General features: G+C 43.5%; 3 protein-coding genes and 1 pseudogene across 3 annotated transcripts; 2 read left to right on the forward strand and 2 right to left on the reverse strand.

Annotated features, from left to right (window-relative positions):
• Window positions 1-8,157: 8,157 nt before the first annotated feature.
• Window positions 8,158-10,746, forward strand: LOC120430733 (uncharacterized protein K02A2.6-like). Its single transcript, XM_039595843.1, has one exon. It carries the CDS (start codon window positions 8,158-8,160, stop codon window positions 10,744-10,746), a length of 2,589 nt encoding a protein of 862 aa, XP_039451777.1.
• Window positions 10,747-12,937: 2,191 nt separating this feature from the next.
• LOC120430740 (N-alpha-acetyltransferase 80) lies at window positions 12,938-14,761 on the forward strand. Its single transcript, XM_039595847.2, has 3 exons — window positions 12,938-13,192; window positions 13,988-14,215; window positions 14,282-14,761. Exons 1-3 carry the CDS (start codon window positions 13,181-13,183, stop codon window positions 14,579-14,581), a joined length of 540 nt encoding a protein of 179 aa, XP_039451781.1. The 5' UTR covers window positions 12,938-13,180; the 3' UTR covers window positions 14,582-14,761.
• A 153-nt stretch (window positions 14,762-14,914) lies between these two features.
• LOC120430739 (uncharacterized) lies at window positions 14,915-16,027 on the reverse strand (annotated as a pseudogene).
• A 527-nt stretch (window positions 16,028-16,554) lies between these two features.
• LOC120430734 (uncharacterized protein K02A2.6-like) lies at window positions 16,555-17,337 on the reverse strand. Its single transcript, XM_039595844.1, has one exon. It carries the CDS (start codon window positions 17,335-17,337, stop codon window positions 16,555-16,557), a length of 783 nt encoding a protein of 260 aa, XP_039451778.1.
• Window positions 17,338-17,344: the final 7 nt, after the last annotated feature.

Here is a 17,344-nt window from a genome sequence, read left to right on the forward strand (position 1 = left end):
ATACGAACATCACTCGACCTCCACGGAATTTATTTTCTCAAAATTCGAGGATTCGAGATAGACGAGTTCTGTCAAGGTGAATCGATAGAGCGTCGAAAATCGATGCAGTGTGATTTTTTGACGATTTTTCCGATTAAAATTCACGCTGAATCGACATATTTACGAAGATGGAAATGACGTCCTGGCTTAAAGTAAAACCTATACCTTTCTTTAGTAAGAAAGGCAAAAAAGGTGAGAACTGTTGCTTCCGATTGACCGGGAAGATTTGCCGGGTAGTACTGGGCCGGGGACTGGCAAAGTCCCGCTGTTTATCCTTCCGAACAACTCGCTGCAATCTCCGGCAGGGAGTAACCGACCAAGTGCAGAAACATCTGTGATTCCGGTGATTGTGGCGGAGCTGGTCTATCCGAGCATCCTTCGATAACCTTCTCCGAGGAATGGCCCACTCCCGCTGTCGACTCACACAGGGAATCGAGGGAATCGCGTGCTTGTGTAGAATCCGACCTTTTGTGGACTCACAAGAAGTTCATCGCGAAGTGGTCCGAACAAATCTGAACTTTGAACTTGTCTCTGGGCGGATAGGGTCCTTCGGGAACTTGTGTTTGGAAATCCGTCCCGTGTCGTTATTTTATCATTGAAATCATTTCAATTATGCCTTTTTTACCACGCGGTTTGTTTATTTTCAAATTTTGACAGCAAATGCGTTCTTCATCTTCTTTGTTGTCTTCATGTTCGCGTCGAACATTTAGGTTTCATAAACATGGCCGTCGTGACAGAGGGCTGGTCCGGCCGCAAAAAGTATTGCGCGTATTCCCGAAAAAGACACGCGGCATACCAGCCTCGAAACGACGCGCCGCACTTTTGGCAAATGCGCGCTGTCAAATCCCATACTGTGCGTTTTGTTTTTGTTGATCTTCTTCTTCGAATTGCACGGCATTGTTGCCGGGAATGTTTTTTATTGCACCAAAAGTGCAGAAAATCGCTGGCAACAGTGTCTGCGGCACATTCTGAAATGCCGCGCGGCGTGTACCTTCGAGAGAAACGGACAGTATGAAAATCGAGACATTTAGTATGCGAGCTGTCAAATCTCTCACCATCAAAAAACAGCGTTGAGCTTTCGCTGTCCAGTCAAATCGATCCGAATTCTGAAACGGATTCTAATTAGAATCGTATACAAATTCCGTTACAAACGCAACAACCGGTTCGAACACGGAACCGGTTGTTGCGTTTGAAACGGAATTTGAATACGATTCTAATTAGATTCCGTTTCAGAATTCGGATTGATTTGACTGGGATGTTGGAAAAGTCTGTAACTATAGCCCAGTCACGGCGTTCTCACAGGATTCTTACAGAATTCTAGCAGAGAGAAAATATTCTTACTAGAACTGTGTCATCATTCTGCCAGAACTTAGCGAGAATTCTCAAAGAATTCTAGCTCAAATGCAATAACCGGTTCTAGCAGGAGCCGGCGAAATCAACCGGTTCTGTAAGAATCCTGCTAGAATTTTGCTTGAACTATTCTGACAGGTCTCCTGCTAGAATACTGTAAGAATTTTGCTGGAATTAAATGGCATGGATTTCTGTGAGAATCCTGCTAGAATTTTGTTAGAAGGTGATGTCTAAGATTAGTTAATTAGTTCAAATATTTTTAAATTAAATAAAACCAGTGGTAAAAACTGTTTATATTTCACAACACTTTTTTTTACATAATCACATTATTTGTGCACCACTAACACTAATCACTGTTTCATCTGCTCCGTCTCCCCATGAGGTTTCTCATGTCGAGTTTCATTGATGCTCAGCAACTGAAATTCGGCGACTGCTCGGGAAAAACGAGTTGACGTAGATTCTGCGTCCAATTTATGTAGGTTCCGTATACTTGGATGTACGGAGTTGCGACAGCAGCTCCCGTGATGTGCTCTCCCTAACACCGTGGCGCTGAGCAGTTCTGATGATTTCCCAGCTTTAGCATGTTTATTTTCTGTTGAAAAAAGCAAAAGGTAAATTATTTTGGTAGGTCCATTTTTTTTGCTATCATTGACTTACCGAAATTTTGAGGTGCAGAAAAAAGACATCTCCTTCTCCAACAAACGAAATTAAAAGAGCAAATTGACAAGTTGTCGATTTTAACATTCGCCACAAAACGGTTTACTACATTTTGATCTTAGCCTTTAGGTCGAGAAGCGATACGGTTAGGCGGAAATGACGTCATTTTCGACAGATTTTGTTCTGTCAGAATTTTCTTACAAAATTCAAGCAGCATTCTTACAAATATTATTCTGTTAGAATATTCTAGCAAAATTCTAACAAAAATCTAGCAGGTCTGCTAGAATCATTCTAGCAGGATTCTAGCAGATCCAAGTCTGCCAGAAAATTCCGTGACCGGGAGTATCCAGGTTTTTAAGCGAAGAGGGCGTTCGAATGTTGAACGTCCGAAATGTCAAAATCGCGCAGTAGCACCAACATTAGAAAAAAAAATGCGGCTGTCATGCCATGGCACACTTTTTTCGTAATGTTGGTACCACCACGTGATTTTGACATTTCGGGCGTTCACTATTGGAACGCCATTTTCGCTTAAAAAGCTGGATATATAACTTCCATCATCCCTGTTTGAAAAATGTCACACGTCGTACAAGCTGTCGCGCGGTTTTGATTTTACCGTTTCGATATCGATTGGTCTAAAGGACGACAAACGTACGACAAACACTCGACATGCCCGACATTGTTTTTTCCATCGATTTCCCTTCAATTCGACGTCACGATTTTCGTCGACGCAAACAGTTTGACAGTTCTCTTCAGTTGGTCTTGTTTGGACTTGATTGCAAGAAGAAGATTGTCAAGATTGTCCGTCAGGCCTGGACGCAAACGCAAAATTTTGCGCCTGTCATCATAGCCTGCCAGTCATCGACTATTGAACAAAGCAACCCCTGTAGATTGTTCGACTGACAGTTGATGGAAAAATCGAACTGGCACAGCGTTCTGCGTTCACCACTGCGTCGAACGGACAATCTTGTTCATAGCTTTATTGTTGATGTTGAGCTTCGGAAGGATTTTGACCGGTTGATAGGTAAGTTGTGCTTCTTTTTCTGTCGGAAGGTTCCGGTCGGAGTGGGCAAGTGGCCAAATTATAGTTTCTTATGTTCCAGATATTCAGAATTCGGTATTCGTGGCGGTGGAGGAGGTGGACGAGACGCATGAATCCGGTGGGCCAGGTCTTCGTAGCGGAAGACGGGACCGGAAGGAACCGAGCTTATGGAGGATATGGTTCATTCCAAAGGAGATGGAAGATGAAACACCGAGTGTCAAAAGTTCTACCCAAGGTAAGAGAAAAAGGGGTACAGAATAATCATCTCGTGGAGGCGTTTCTGATCCACCGGAAGTTTTTATCAATAGAACTGTTGCTTCAAGTCATTGAAATGATGGAAGAGGCACTTCAAAGCATTTCAAAATATCGGGAGTGAGCTTGGAAGACGGAAAGTATGAGGGCTAATATTGGGTGTTATGATTATCGGACTTCAGCATTGTATGATAAAAAACATTTGACAAATTAAAAATAATTCTTCAAAAAAAAAAATTAGTATATCTTGATGATGAGTTTCAAAATTTAAAAACTACCTACATCCTAAATTCTCTAATATTTTACAGACGTTTTTATTTTTTTTACTGAAAAAATAAAATTAATTTAAATAAAATATTTCAACCAAAGCAGATTAAAAACCCGATTTAATCCCACCTGGGGTGAGATAGAGCCTTTCTTACTAAAAAATATAACAATAGTAGAACTTCTTCTTTAAATTCATAACAACGACTTTGTTTATTTATAACATCAGTACCAGCCTGATGGCAAGATTGTCAAATTGTATGTATGGGCCGCGATACTCACATTGGTTGGAACGTGGACCCCGCTATTTGGTCGCTTTACCCCACATTAACTCAGTGCGGACGTTACGCATCGGCGGCCGTTACTGATCGTGTGGTCCGCCCTAGAACCGCCCTGGCGGACTGAGGGCGGGCCGTCTGGGCGGTTGAAATTTGACATTTGAAATTTTTCAATTTCGTCCGCCCTCCATCCGCCTTGGCGTGCCATGGGCGCATCGCCTGGGCGGTTCAAACTGATCGCTGAAATGTTTCAATATCGTTCGCCCCCAATCGCCGCGGCGAGCCAAAGACTGATTGCCGTGGCGGTTTGCATCTGAAGGATTTTTTTTTCGAATTTGACATTTCAGTCAGTTTTCAACGAGCTTCGGTGGGTGTTGTTATTTAATCGGCGGCTGCTGATTTTCGTTGTTAAGTTTGTGTTGGGAGAAGTGTTGTGTTGTTTAGATTGTTTACTTATGTAAGCAAACAGTTGAAAGTGCGTTTGAAATAGTAATTGAAGGTTGTTTTGCAAGAATCGTTATTGTTGGTGTAATTTATGTGACACCCCTTATAAATATGGTTGGCAGATGTGCAATCATTTGGAATACTTAGAATTTGATATGTTCCCAGTCAAATTAATCCGAATTCTGAAACGGAATCTAATTAGAATCGTATACAAATTCCGTTTCAAACGCAACAACCGGTTCGAACACAGAACCGGTTGTTGCGTTTGAAACGGAATTTGTATACGATTCTAATTAGATTCCGTTTCAGAATTCGGATTGATTTGACTGGGTTTGATTGTTGTTATGATTTGATTTGTTCTTTTTTGTATGTTTGTATGGAAATTTGGTGTACATTTTGGTAAAAAGTATATCTTTCCCAGGGAAACCTCTTGAAGGGTATCGAGGTGGCATTTACAAAGCGGATTTTGTGCCAATGTTTACTTTGTTTTGTTGTTTTGTTTTTTATTTGGAGGTGGGGAAAAGCCCCTTTGAGTTGTGTCAGAGCAGGCCCGTGATACTGACGTAGCTTGCTGAAGCCGCTACCAAATGTTTGGTGGCGCTGTTTCGGGAATAACATTTCAGAGGGTCACAAATCAAAATATAATAAGTCTTATTTAATTTTTTGGAAAATAATCCTGTAGCTACTCATATTGATTCTTTTCATTAAAATAAACCATAAATGCCGCCACCAACAATATATGTTTAGCATCAGGTCTCAGGCAAATCTTCCCAGCAGGTGTCTTTTTCAAATCCTCTGAAATGTCTTCCGCAAATTCTTATTTGGCCAATGAACTTACAGATCATCATTATGTTAATTTAAATCTGCAATTTGAGGCGGTTGAGCTCAACCATGTTGTTGGGAAACCTTAAGAGCGAGTCCACGAACAGGGCATAGCCTAGGGCATAGCCCATTGTTAGGGACGTTATGGGGCTCACGTTGTGGGGTTTTACGAAAAAGCATGTATTTGAGTCAAACAAACCAACTTCTATGGTACCCCGTGGTTTGAATGTGTTGGTAAATTTTCGACAAGAAAGCCAAAACAGCTGTTTTTAGACATAAAAGTTCAAATTTAGACTAATTTTGTTGTTTTGTGTCTATTCCTACTGAAACAAATTAAAAAATATTCAAATATTGTGCAAAAACATTGCTAAAATCACTTCTCAATTCACCCCATGTGTCTCGATTTGCCCCGGATAATGGTACACATTTAATTTCATTTTAACTAACGAAACAAAAATAAAGAAAAAAAATATTTTCGTCCTTTCGATTTTGCGCCCTTTTCGTCATGTTACTCCCCATAATTTTGACACTAGACACCAAAACTTTGGTACTTTTTAGGCTTCAGTGACATTGTATGCAGATGACAGCCGAAGCATCCCCGTGTGTCAGAGGACACTCTCTCAGAGAGGCACAAAACCACCTCGTCTTAACGCATCAACAAGTTTACAAACTCCAATGATACAAGACGAGCATACTTAAATCTAACAATTATTACAATTAACGATTAACATTTATGTCACTTTCCTTAAAAATAATATCACAGATCTTCGCTACAAATTCCTAAGATGGTTGAGGACTCGATTTTTGATAGTGTTGCGAGGGAGAGAGAAATCAAAAAAGTCAGAACAGGAATTGAAAATACGACACATGCTGGATAGTGGCTCATGATGTCCGTAATTCGTAAGTGCTCGGGGAACCCTCAGAAAGTAGTGGGTGCGGAGAGTGCGCCGGCGTATGTTGAAGTCGATGAGTTCCAAAACTGATGGGCAATCGATTGAGGACTGGAGAAGGTCGGTAACGAATGTTACTTTAGCCACATCACGTCGAGTAGAGAGAAGGTCAAGTTGTAACATTTTGCAGCGCTCGACGTAACATGGAGGATTCAACGGGTCGGCCCATAAAACGTGCCGTTGTGCATAACGAACAAATTTCCGTTGAACAGACTCGATCCGCTGGATACTGTTCTGATAAAAGGGCGACCACACAACCGAGCAGTACTCCAAAGTGGAACGGACAAGGGAACAGTACAATGCCTTGAGGCAGCTTATTTGGCGAAATTTTTTAGCGATTCTAAAAATAAACCCTAGAGTTTTTGAAGCCTTCGCTGTGGTGTATGCTAGGTGATCAGAAAATGTTAATTTGCTATCTAGCATTACGCCGAGATCCTTAACGCAAGACGTCCTTGACAAGAGTGTGTTAGTAAGTTTGTAGTCGAATGCAATAGCGGAGCGTTTCCGAGTGAAAGTGATTACAGCGCATTTGGAAGCGTTTACTCAATTAATGTTAATGTTTTTTTTGTGTGAATGTTAACACTCCAAAGGTTGCGGGTTCAGTGCCAGCAGTGGAGGCAATTAGTGGTGCAGCAGCGATTTTTGTCTTTCTTTTGTTTGACGTTTTTTAGGTGTGCATGATGCAGGACGTGGGTAGGAAGTAATTTCAATTATTTTCAATTATCAGTTCAGCGGCAACAATATCATTTAAAATTGTGTTTAATTTTTTTTTACAGCTTCCTGGATCATTTATAAATGAACTGCTTATATGTATTTATCTATTCTTCATTTGATTTATTTGAATGTTTATATCATTCCTATTCCTTGTCCTTTTTTCTACCATTCCTCCATACCATATACATATGATCAAATTTCATGAACTAACGACAGTTACTGAAATAGCAATGGAACCATCTGAAGAATTTTCCTTTAAAATATAATTATCTTTCTTCCAGCTTCCGGGAATCTTCTTCAATTTTAATGCCTACATTTATCTATTCACTAGATGATTTATTTAAATGTTTATATCCTTCCTTATCCTATTCCTTTTCTTTTAGCAATGGAACCATTTGGAGCATTTGTCTTTTTAATTATAGTTGTTTGTTTTGCAGCTTCCCGGAATCATCTTTAAAATTACTGCTTATTTGTATTTATCTTTTCACTGTAAGATTTATTTTTATATTCATATCTACCATTCCCCCATACAATATACAGTATGTAAAAAAAGTATTTACACCCCTTGGGCACTATGCACATTTTGTGATGAAACATGTAAACAATTTAAAGTTTGACAGGAACCTAGTACTACGTTTTGTTCAGAAACTCATGCCAAACATTTTGCTTCAACCCAGTCACGATGTTCTAGCAGGATTCTAGCAGAGTTCTTACAGAGCTGGATGTTCTTACAGAATTCTAGCAGAAATGTTCTACCGTTCTAGCAGGATTCTGACAGAACCAGCTCTGCTAGAATATGTCGTGACTGGGAAAAAGCTCATGAAAAGATGATTTCTATAAAAAGTTATATAACAAATACTATTACGAAAATAAAAAAGGTGCAAAAAAAGTTTGTACACCTTTCGAAAAATTTACATAAATAATGTTATTTGTTGACAAATCACCATAAATCCAGTCTCCCAACTCCAAATAGGCATCTTTGACTGATTAAAAAAATAATTTGGATTGAATATTGTTGGAGGACCACCCTGACGATGCCACGATCGTCTGCGATGGCTCACTGCGTGACAGCTGTCATGCTCGTCGATGCTGCCGTGGATAGAGAGAGAGGAGCAAGTCATCGTCGATCACTTCCTTTGAGGCCACTGCCCGAACAGGCCACGTTTTTCTTAACATTTTTTGGAAGCAGTTTTTAATAAAGTTTTAATAGTTTTGTTGTGATTAATTCACCTCGTTTATATCACAACAAAGTGGCGACGAGTATCGTAGCAGCCGGTCTCGCGTAGAAGTCGATTTCGCAAAGTTTTCGTCGGAAATCCGTCGCGACCGAAGTTGAGGTTAGAACGCCATGTCTACTCCGCCGGTTCCACCGCCGCTCCCGCCGCATCAGCAGCCGCAACAAGGGCCGCATCCGCCGACAACCAACGCGGCGTTGCTCCAGATCTTGGCCCAGCAGCAGCAGCTGATGACCGAGCTCGCGGCGCAGGTGAAGGGGATGTCGAGGGATGAAGTCGTGCTAGACTCACTCTCCAGCAACATCGCCGAGTTTGCGTACGATCCGGAACATGGGTGCACCTTTGACTCCTGGTACGCGAGGTATGCGGATCTGTTCGACAAAGACGCGGGCAAATTGGACGACGCAGCGAAGATCCGGCTACTCATGCGGAAGTTAAACCCAGCGGCCCACGAACGATTCACGAGCTTCATCCTCCCTAAAACGCCCAAGGACTTCAACGAGTTCTCTGTGGTCGTGACGAAGCTCAAGACCATCTTCGGGACGCCAGTGTCCGTCTTCAACCGCAGATTCCACTGCCTGCAAATAACCAAGGACGACGCCGAAGATTTTGTGTCCTACTCTTGTCGGGTGAACCGGGCATGCGTCGACTTCAAGATCAGCGAACTCTCCGAAGAACAGTTCAAAACGCTAATCTTCGTGTGCGGACTGAAGTCTCCCCGTGAATCCGACATCCGCATGCGACTGATCACCAAACTGAACGAGCGAGCGGAGGTCACGCTGGAGCAGGTGGTCGAGGACTGCAAGAACCTGGTCAACCTTAAGAAGGACACCAGCCTCGTGGAGAAGCAGGGAGCACCTGCGCTCGTCCAGGAGGTGCGGCAAAGCAGATTCAAGGCGAAGCAGGACAAGCCGGACAAGCAGAAGCAGCAGCATTCATCCGAAGCTGGCCCCAGCAGTGGCCAACCCAGTGCTCCGTGCTGGTCGTGCGGGGGCATGCATTATTCAGCTGACTGCAAGTTCCGGGACCACGTTTGCCGCGACTGCAAGAAGAAGGGGCACAAAGAAGGGTATTGCGCCTGTTTTGCGAGGAAGGGGAAGAAGAAACCCCCGTCCAAGGGCGTGAAGGTGGTATCAGTCAAGAACGTCAGCCAGAGGAGGAAGTTTGCCGAGATCGAGATCAACCAGGTCCCGGTGCAGCTGCAGATCGACTCAGCGTCGGATATAACCGTCATTTCCGACCGGTGCTGGAAGCAGATTGGGAGTCCTTCCGGTGTCAAACCATCGTGCAGCGCGAAAACGGCCTCTGGGGCACCCCTTGACCTCGCACTGGAATTCTGGTGCGACGTGGAGATCAGCGGCATCACGAAGCGCAGCCTGTGCCGCGTCGTGTCTCCCAAAATCGACTTGAACATTCTTGGCGCTGACTGGATTAGTGCATTTGGGCTGTGGGACGTTCCATTCAGCTCGTTTTGCCGCAAAATCGCCGAGTCAGCCCCCGATGCCGTTCAAGCACTGCAAGCACAGTTCCCCAAAGTCTTCACCAGCGAGATGGGACTGTGCACCAAGACGAAAGTTCAGCTCGCACTCAAGGAGAACTCGAAGCCTGTGTTCCGTCCCAAGCGTCCCGTGGCGTATGCGATGCAGAGCGCCGTGGAGACCGAACTTCAACGACTGCAGGATCTCGGAGTTCTCGTGCCGGTGGATCACTCCGATTGGGCGGCGCCGATCGTCGTCGTACGGAAGCCGAACGGGTCCGTGCGGATCTGTGCTGACTTTTCCACCGGGCTGAACAGCTGCTTGGAACCAAACCAGTACCCGCTCCCTCTGCCGGAGGACATCTTTGCGAAGATGGCGGGTTGCAAACTGTACAGCCACATCGACCTGTCGGATGCCTATCTGCAGGTTGAAGTCGATCCGAAGGACCAACACCTGCTGACCATCAACACGCACAAAGGGTTGTACCGCTACACCCGCCTCACTCCGGGCATCACCTCTGCACCGGGGTCCTACCAACAGTTGATGGACACAATGGTTGGCGATCTCAACGGAACCTGTGGTTACTTGGACGACATCCTTGTCGGTGGCCACACACCGGAAGAGCACGATCGCAACCTTCAGCAGGTCCTCCGCCGTCTCGAAGAGTACGGCCTCACCGTCCGGATCGAAAAGTGCAGTTTCCGGATGCCTCAGGTCAAGTACCTGGGACAGATCCTCGATGGCGATGGTATCAGGCCGGACCCGGACAAGACTTCGGCCGTCGCAACCATGCCGCCGCCTCACGACGTCTCATCGTTGCGCTCGTACCTCGGCGCCGTAAACTATTATGGCAAGTACATTCCGGAAATGCGCAAACTCCGGTATCCGATGGACCAGCTGCTCAAGGCGGGCGTCAAGTGGGAGTGGTCCGAGGCGTGCCAGCGCGCGTTCAACCGTTTTCGTGATATTCTGCAGTCCCCGCTAGCGCTCACACACTACAACCCAAAACTGGACATTGTAGTCTCGGCGGACGCCTCACAACACGGAATCGGCGCGCGCATCGCCCACAAGCTGCCGGACGGCACCGTCAAGGCGATCTCGTACGCGTCGCGCAGTCTCACTCCCGCTGAAGCAAACTACAGTCAGATTGAGAAAGAGGGACTCGGACTCATCTTCGCTGGTTTTGAAAAAGGAATTTCAACGCTGGACCAAGGCGGAAGTTAGCCACCCCTCGAGTCAACCGCACTGAGATTAAAAACGCCATACAAATGTATTGCCGTAGACTACGTCTTTGTCGAAGGTACTGGGGTGCCATTCCAAAAAACCCGGGCCAAAGGACCTGGATTACTGCGTCATCCGTCAAACGCTTATATCTTCCTTCCCTCTAATCGAATCGACACGATTTATGTTCCATTCGATTCGAAAATTATTCAGCAATTTGCTATAAAACTTTCATTGTTGGCAAAATAGTTTAACTATTGAAACAATTGAATGTTTTAAAATGTTTTCAAAATGCAGAGATTTCATGCTTGCCATTTCATTAGGGCACATAACTTTTTCATGCTAGAGTGTGTCCCTTTCACACCTTATGTAAACTGTCATTTGAGTGAAAGGGATACACTATTGTTTACAAAATGTATGTGCCCTTTTGAAATGTTAGGCTCCATTTTGCAAGCAACATGAGCGCTTCCCACTCACGGACGGGAATGTCAAGTATCTATTTTGAGGGGAAAATCATCCGAGCAACGCGATCGAGTGTCGGTCGTGAAAAAGGAGGGGAAGTAGCGGTAATTTTAATTTAAATTTCAAGAACAAATTTTGGTCTTCGGGGACGACGGAATGTACAGCTTTCTGAGGCTGATCTCGCCCCTAACCCCTCCCCCCATTCTGCTCTTAGCATTCTTGCAAAAAATCTTCCAATGCTCTCGTTTACCTTCAAAATCAATAATTATGTATTGATTCATGCCTAGAAATGCTAAAAGTTTATCTTTTTAATCCTATTGAAAATTATTTATTGAAAAGAATTTCATTTCTTCTAAACTTGAGATGATTTTCTCAGCATTCTTGAAGAAATCTTCATATGAGCTGAGTGGCGATAACGGGGGAAAGTAATCAGATGCAAAAATATATGTTTCTTTGGCAATCTGTGTTTTGACCCACACGTGTTCGAAAGTTCCGAAAATTTCTGAATCATTTTTTTCCGAGTCATAACCGGCTTTAATGTCATCTGAGACACCGCCTCCAGATTTTTTTTTCCAGATGAAGCCAGATCACGATCATTCCTGTGTACTACAAAGTTATTTAAAAACACCTCTTCACTTAAAATACTAGTGTCCCAACCTCGGTCCCAACTGGTTTCCATGCCGAGAATCGCAGTATAAAAACACCCGCTAATTGATTTTTGTATTGTGTCGATTTTAATGGCACTTTTCATTCTATTGAAATTTCTATTGAAATCTTGTCTTGTAAAAAAATTTTATGCATTAAAATGAAAAAAAAAGTGATCAGAAATGGTTTTTAATCGTGTTTTTACCGTTGTACATAAAAATTTACATAGGGCTTTAGTACCCAATAGAGTTATCTACGTGCGTATGTATTGCGTGTACGTACACGAAAAAGATTGAGGTTAAATTTTGTACCGTCCAGCAAAACAAATAGCGTGCTAGTGTGCGTGTGAGCGGGCTTAGATAACTCTATAGAGTTATCTAAGCCCGCTTTTACGCACACTAACACGCCATTTGTTTTGCTGGGCGGTACAAAATTTAACCTCAATCTTTTTCGTGTACGTACACGCAATACATGCGCACGTAGATAACTCTATTGTCAAAACTAAGTTATTACTATCTTCGAGTGAACTGTTGCGCCACTGAAGCGTTTATTTCCAACATCATTGGCGTGTAGGCCAGAAGATCCTCGCGCATCTTTTGGTATATAGTTATATAACATTGAAATTTGGAGCACCCTCCCAGTCAACTCAATCGGAATTCTGAAACGGAATTCAATTCGAATCGTTTACGTATTCCGTTTCAAACGCAACAACCGATTCCGTGTACGTATCGGTTGTTGCGTTTGAAACGGAATACGTAAACGATTCGAATTGAATTCCGTTTCAGAATTCCAATTGAGTTAACTGGGCTGGAGCTCGGTACACACCTTCAAAGTTTGGCATTTTTTCAAAAAATCGGCTCCGGCAAAAAAGATATGCGTCGCGCCTCGCGACGCCATTTGATTGTTTTGTGTGAATAATTTTGTTGTTATTTCCAAAAGGGTTCGACAAAATACAGCAAGTTAATTCAACTCATTTTGATTTGATTCAATTGGTTTTGGTCAATTCGTCAAGTCAAAACAACAAAATATGTTTTGATTCAAACATGCGTGATTTTTTTTTTTTTGCGTGAAGGAATCGACAAACGTCCGACTGCGCCAGACACTCAAATTTACCAGATTATTTTTCGAGTGGGTTATGATGGCGTGATGTTTTCAAAACATACATATACATATGCGAATATGAGCATGCTCACCTTACTGCTGTCAGCGCACTTTGTTTCATTCCAATGTTGATATTAAATATTTCGTGAGGTGGGATTTATAAATGTTATTTGGGTGTTTTAATTTGTGCTGTTGAAGTTGACTTTAAATTAATTTCCAGGCTAAATTTATGTTGATAATGGTAAGAAAATTATTTCAACTCTTAAACTCTTCTTTTTTTGTTTAAGTTGAGCAATCATGTAATATGGATAATGATAGCTGTCATCCAACCAATTAATAAGTTTATATTTAACACCAAAGGCATTCATTGAAGTCTAATAGTCTCGGAAGTTTAATTTCTATGATCAACTCCATCACCAAATTGAATTATATGTATAATTATATCAATTCAATGTGTACTTTATTATTTTTTCCATTTCATGTTTTATAGTTCATTTTTGAAAATGCTAAAAGCTCTAAAAGTAATGTGGATTATTTAGTGTGAAATTTAGGATACATAAAAAAGCAAAGCAATCCACTTTAACGACCCCCGGGTCTTTTGTGGTCTCTGTTGCAAGTTTCTACTTATTTCTAGGCGTCCGAAGGTTATGTGAGTCACTCAAAACCTCTTTTACGCTAGTGGATCGACGTTTTAATTCCCCATCCGATAGAAGGCGTGATCAGGCAAATCTCGTCTCGAAAAATGCCACCGGGTCCGTCTGGGATTGAACCCTGGCCATACTGGGGTGATAGGCTACCACGCTAACCACTGCGCCACCGGACCCGTAGGATACATATTTAATGTTTTTTAGTGGATTCGTTGACTCAAGAGATATAAATAAATACTGTCCTTGTACAGACTATATACCCTATTTACCCTGGATGATTGTACTCAACCATAATTGTTAGCAAAGAAGTTACCAAAAAGTTTATTTTATGTATTTTCTATCAAACTTTGTTTATGTATGCGCTAATACTTGTATACGTGTACTTTCAGGGTAAACTCACTGTTGTACCAATCCATCATAATCAAGAACTGTTAGAGGATTGTGTTCTTCTGATTAATTCGGAATGGCCTCGTAGCTTCAGTGCCCGCATGTGGAGTTTGCAAGCATCAAAAGATACACTTCCCACAAGTTTGGTTCTAATCGAGAAAGATGAACCTCAAAATGCTAAACCGACGGTTCTCGCTCACGCCAAACTGTCTGTTATCCCATCCGATCAGGTCATCTCGTTTGCGTTCAATCTATTAATACTGTTAATCTAAATTTGTTCGTTTCACCTATTTTAGGAAGCTGTATTCATCGAATCGGTAGTTGTTGATAGTCGTCGACGCGGTCAAGGTCTTGGGCGACTTTTGATGATGGCGTCTGAGCAGCATTGCTTTGGTGTTTTGAAACTGAAAACAATTTATCTCTCCACTATCGACAAACAAGCCTTTTACTCGAAGCTAGGGTACCAGCTTTGTAATGCTATCAGTTTATTTGGTACTAGAACTGCTCCAAACAACAGTACTAAAAAAATATGGATGAAAAAAACGATGGAAATTTGGTTGCAAAACAATGAGAATCATTCTAGAATTGACAATTAGCACACATCTTAAATGAAAGTTAGATAAACTCGCGGGTTGCATTTTACTAGTAATTTAATCGCTTATAAAATCATAAGTTTTCGCCTTGAATCAATGATTTTATGAAATTCAAGATTTTGTTCAGAACGGGTTGGCATATGTTTGATTGTTAATTAAAACTAAAAATCTATTTTTCTATGATCACAGTCTTTTATTTTTAAAATATAGTAAAAAAATGCTAAAAGAGATGTGGATTAGACATAAACAACAATGACTTTTGGGTGGGCATTCAGGGGCTTGTTCCGGTTAGTGACTGAGCCCTAATTCATGTAACTGGCACTGGCATTTTTTTTTCATTTTTTTTTATAAGGGCTGGGACATGGTTAAGACCAAGTCGGCATTTGTAATTACAGTTTTCTTAAAGCTAGAAGTAATTTTTTTTCTCGTTTATTTAACTGGCCTTTGTAAACATAATTTGGCCAAGCGTTACTTATTTTTACAAATTCACACAATAATAATATTAAAAATTCTGAAAAAAAATCACTAAACTGACTGGCGTAGTCCTCCGTCAAACGGCTGGCTTAGACAGTCTTCTTTTCGGCACTGTTTGTGGTAGAATTTGTTGTTCTCGTTGTCCATGGTCATTGCTTTGTTCGTTTCCACTAATCGTCGTCGGTGATGTGTCTGCGTCGTCATCCACGCAGCTTCTTTTTTCCGCAGATTTGTCGGCTTCTTCTCCCGATAACTGCCGTTTTGCTTTTCCCTTCTTCCCAACAGTAGTAAATCCGTCATTGCCATTGTCCTGAGTAAGTGGAGCAATGACTTGGGATTCAACTACTGTTGGTTGGGCTGGAGGCAAAACAATCGGCGCTGGGGGGCTGGATGTTTTTGGTTTTTTCTGTGTCTTTGCTGCTAGTGAGCAGCTCTTGGACACGTGGCGTTTTTCGCCGCAGCGGCGACACGTGGCAATTTGATGTGTGTGCGTTGCAAGTGTGACCAGTTCGCACACAGTGATGTAGGATGGCACGGGTTTGGACAGCTTCATCTTCAGCACCCGCACACCATTCGGCACGCCGGCGAAGAAGTTCCTCCAAACCTCGTCCTTGATTGTGAGTACTTCACCGTACTCACGCATGGCCTCGGCGATTAGGGCGTTCGGTAGGTCTAGCGGTAGATCGTGGATCTGAACGTCGACGGTGTTGTCGTCGACGTAGATCGGAATTTTGATGGTCGGGTTGGCCTTGAAGGCGTACTTGCAGTGATTTTGTGCTGCTATCTTGGTGGCGGCTGCGGGGTCCGCCATCTCGATCAGCACACAATGGCGGATGTTGTGCAGCTGGATGCTTTTAAGGCTGGAGGGAGATATTCCCAGGCCTTTCTCTACAAACCGCTGCACCACGTTCAGTTTGGGGCGATCGGGAGGACGCTGAAGTCGACGACTAGGGTGTTTTTGCGGACAGCACTCATTTTGCAGAGTCTGCCACAAAGCTCGTATTGTTTAGCGTAGCACAGCAAGGAAACACGTCTAGTGCACACAAGAGGTAATTGCCAACTGAGCTAGAAGTAATTACAGAGGATCTTGTGTGTGAATGTTTGTGGGAGGGAAGCCGACGCATTTGAATTTTAAATGGGATTAAACCCAAAGACCAAAAGTGTGCAGGGTACAACTTGCATGCTACGTTTTACCTCGAATTGATCGTGCGGACATCCCATCTCGCTTCCGCCGCGCGGATTCCTCCTGAACTAGGTCGTGCATGTTTCGTTTCATCTCGAATTGATCGTGCGGACATTCCATCTCGCTTCCGCCGCGCGGATTCCTCCCGAACTTGGTCGGGCATGTTTCGTTTCATCTCGAATTTGATCGTGCGGATACCCACCTCGCTTTCGCTGCGCGGATTCCTTCTGAACTAGGTCGGGCATGTTTTGTTTCATCTTGAATTGATCGTGCGGACATCCCATCTCGCTTCCGGCGCGCGGATTGTCGGGCGGCTCTTTCATTGGCCACCGGAAGTCCACATAGCGTCGACGGCCTTCTGTAGTTCCTCGGCGTAGCCGGTTCCGTTGATTGATGCACTTATCATGCCTCTGTTGACAACTTTCATCTGACTCTCGGCCAAGCCGTTTTGCTGGGGGAATAATGGAGTAGAAAATATAGGTTTGATACCCCTCTGGGCGCAGTAAGCCTTGTACTCTGCACTGTTGAAGGGGGGGCCGTTGTCCGACTTGATATATTTGGGAAAGCCCTCCCGTTGAAATATGGCTTCCAGGACGTCCCTTGTCCTCTCGAGACTGGTTGACTTCACAGGAACTGCGAATAGGTAGCGTGACCTGCAGTCCACAACTACAAGGATGTACACACCCCCAAACCTTGCGTATGGACCATTGAAGTCCACCGCGATCGACTCCCAAACAGCCTTCGGAGCAAACGCGCGCAGCATGGGTGTTGGTTTTTCAGGTTTACCGTTAACAGCACACGTGGAGCAGGACTCCACCCACTTTTCAGCGTCAGTGGCCATTCCTGGCCACCAAACCCGCTGTCGCAGTATGCTCTTTTGTTTCTCCGTTGCCGGATGACCAGCATGAGCCACTTCCAACGCTTTCTCTTGCAGTGCCTTAGGGATAACTACAAACCCGGTCTTGATCAGCATGTTGTCTCTCGTCGACAAATCGTCCTGGACCAATTGGTACTGCCGTAGGTTGCCGGGCCACTCTCCTGAATCTAGAGCGCAGATGACTTCTTGTAGCGTTGAATCACCGACACCGACGTAACACTCCATGTACAAA

The sequence above is a fragment of the Culex pipiens genome, unplaced genomic scaffold, assembly GCF_016801865.2.
Source record: "Culex pipiens pallens isolate TS unplaced genomic scaffold, TS_CPP_V2 Cpp_Un0088, whole genome shotgun sequence".
In the NCBI taxonomy this organism is placed as follows: Eukaryota; Metazoa; Arthropoda; class Insecta; order Diptera; family Culicidae; genus Culex; species Culex pipiens.

Bases quoted from the DNA above. Each gene is read 5' to 3' on its own strand.
- LOC120430733 (XM_039595843.1), top strand. From the start codon at position 8,158: ATGTCTACTCCGCCGGTTCCACCGCCGCTCCCGCCGCATCAGCAGCCG.
- LOC120430740 (XM_039595847.2), top strand. The intron at 14,216-14,281 runs GTCATCTCGTTT...CACCTATTTTAG, and splicing joins CTGTTATCCCATCCGATCAG to GAAGCTGTATTCATCGAATC.
- LOC120430734 (XM_039595844.1), bottom strand. From the start codon at position 17,337: ATGGAGTGTTACGTCGGTGTCGGTGATTCAACGCTACAAGAAGTCATC.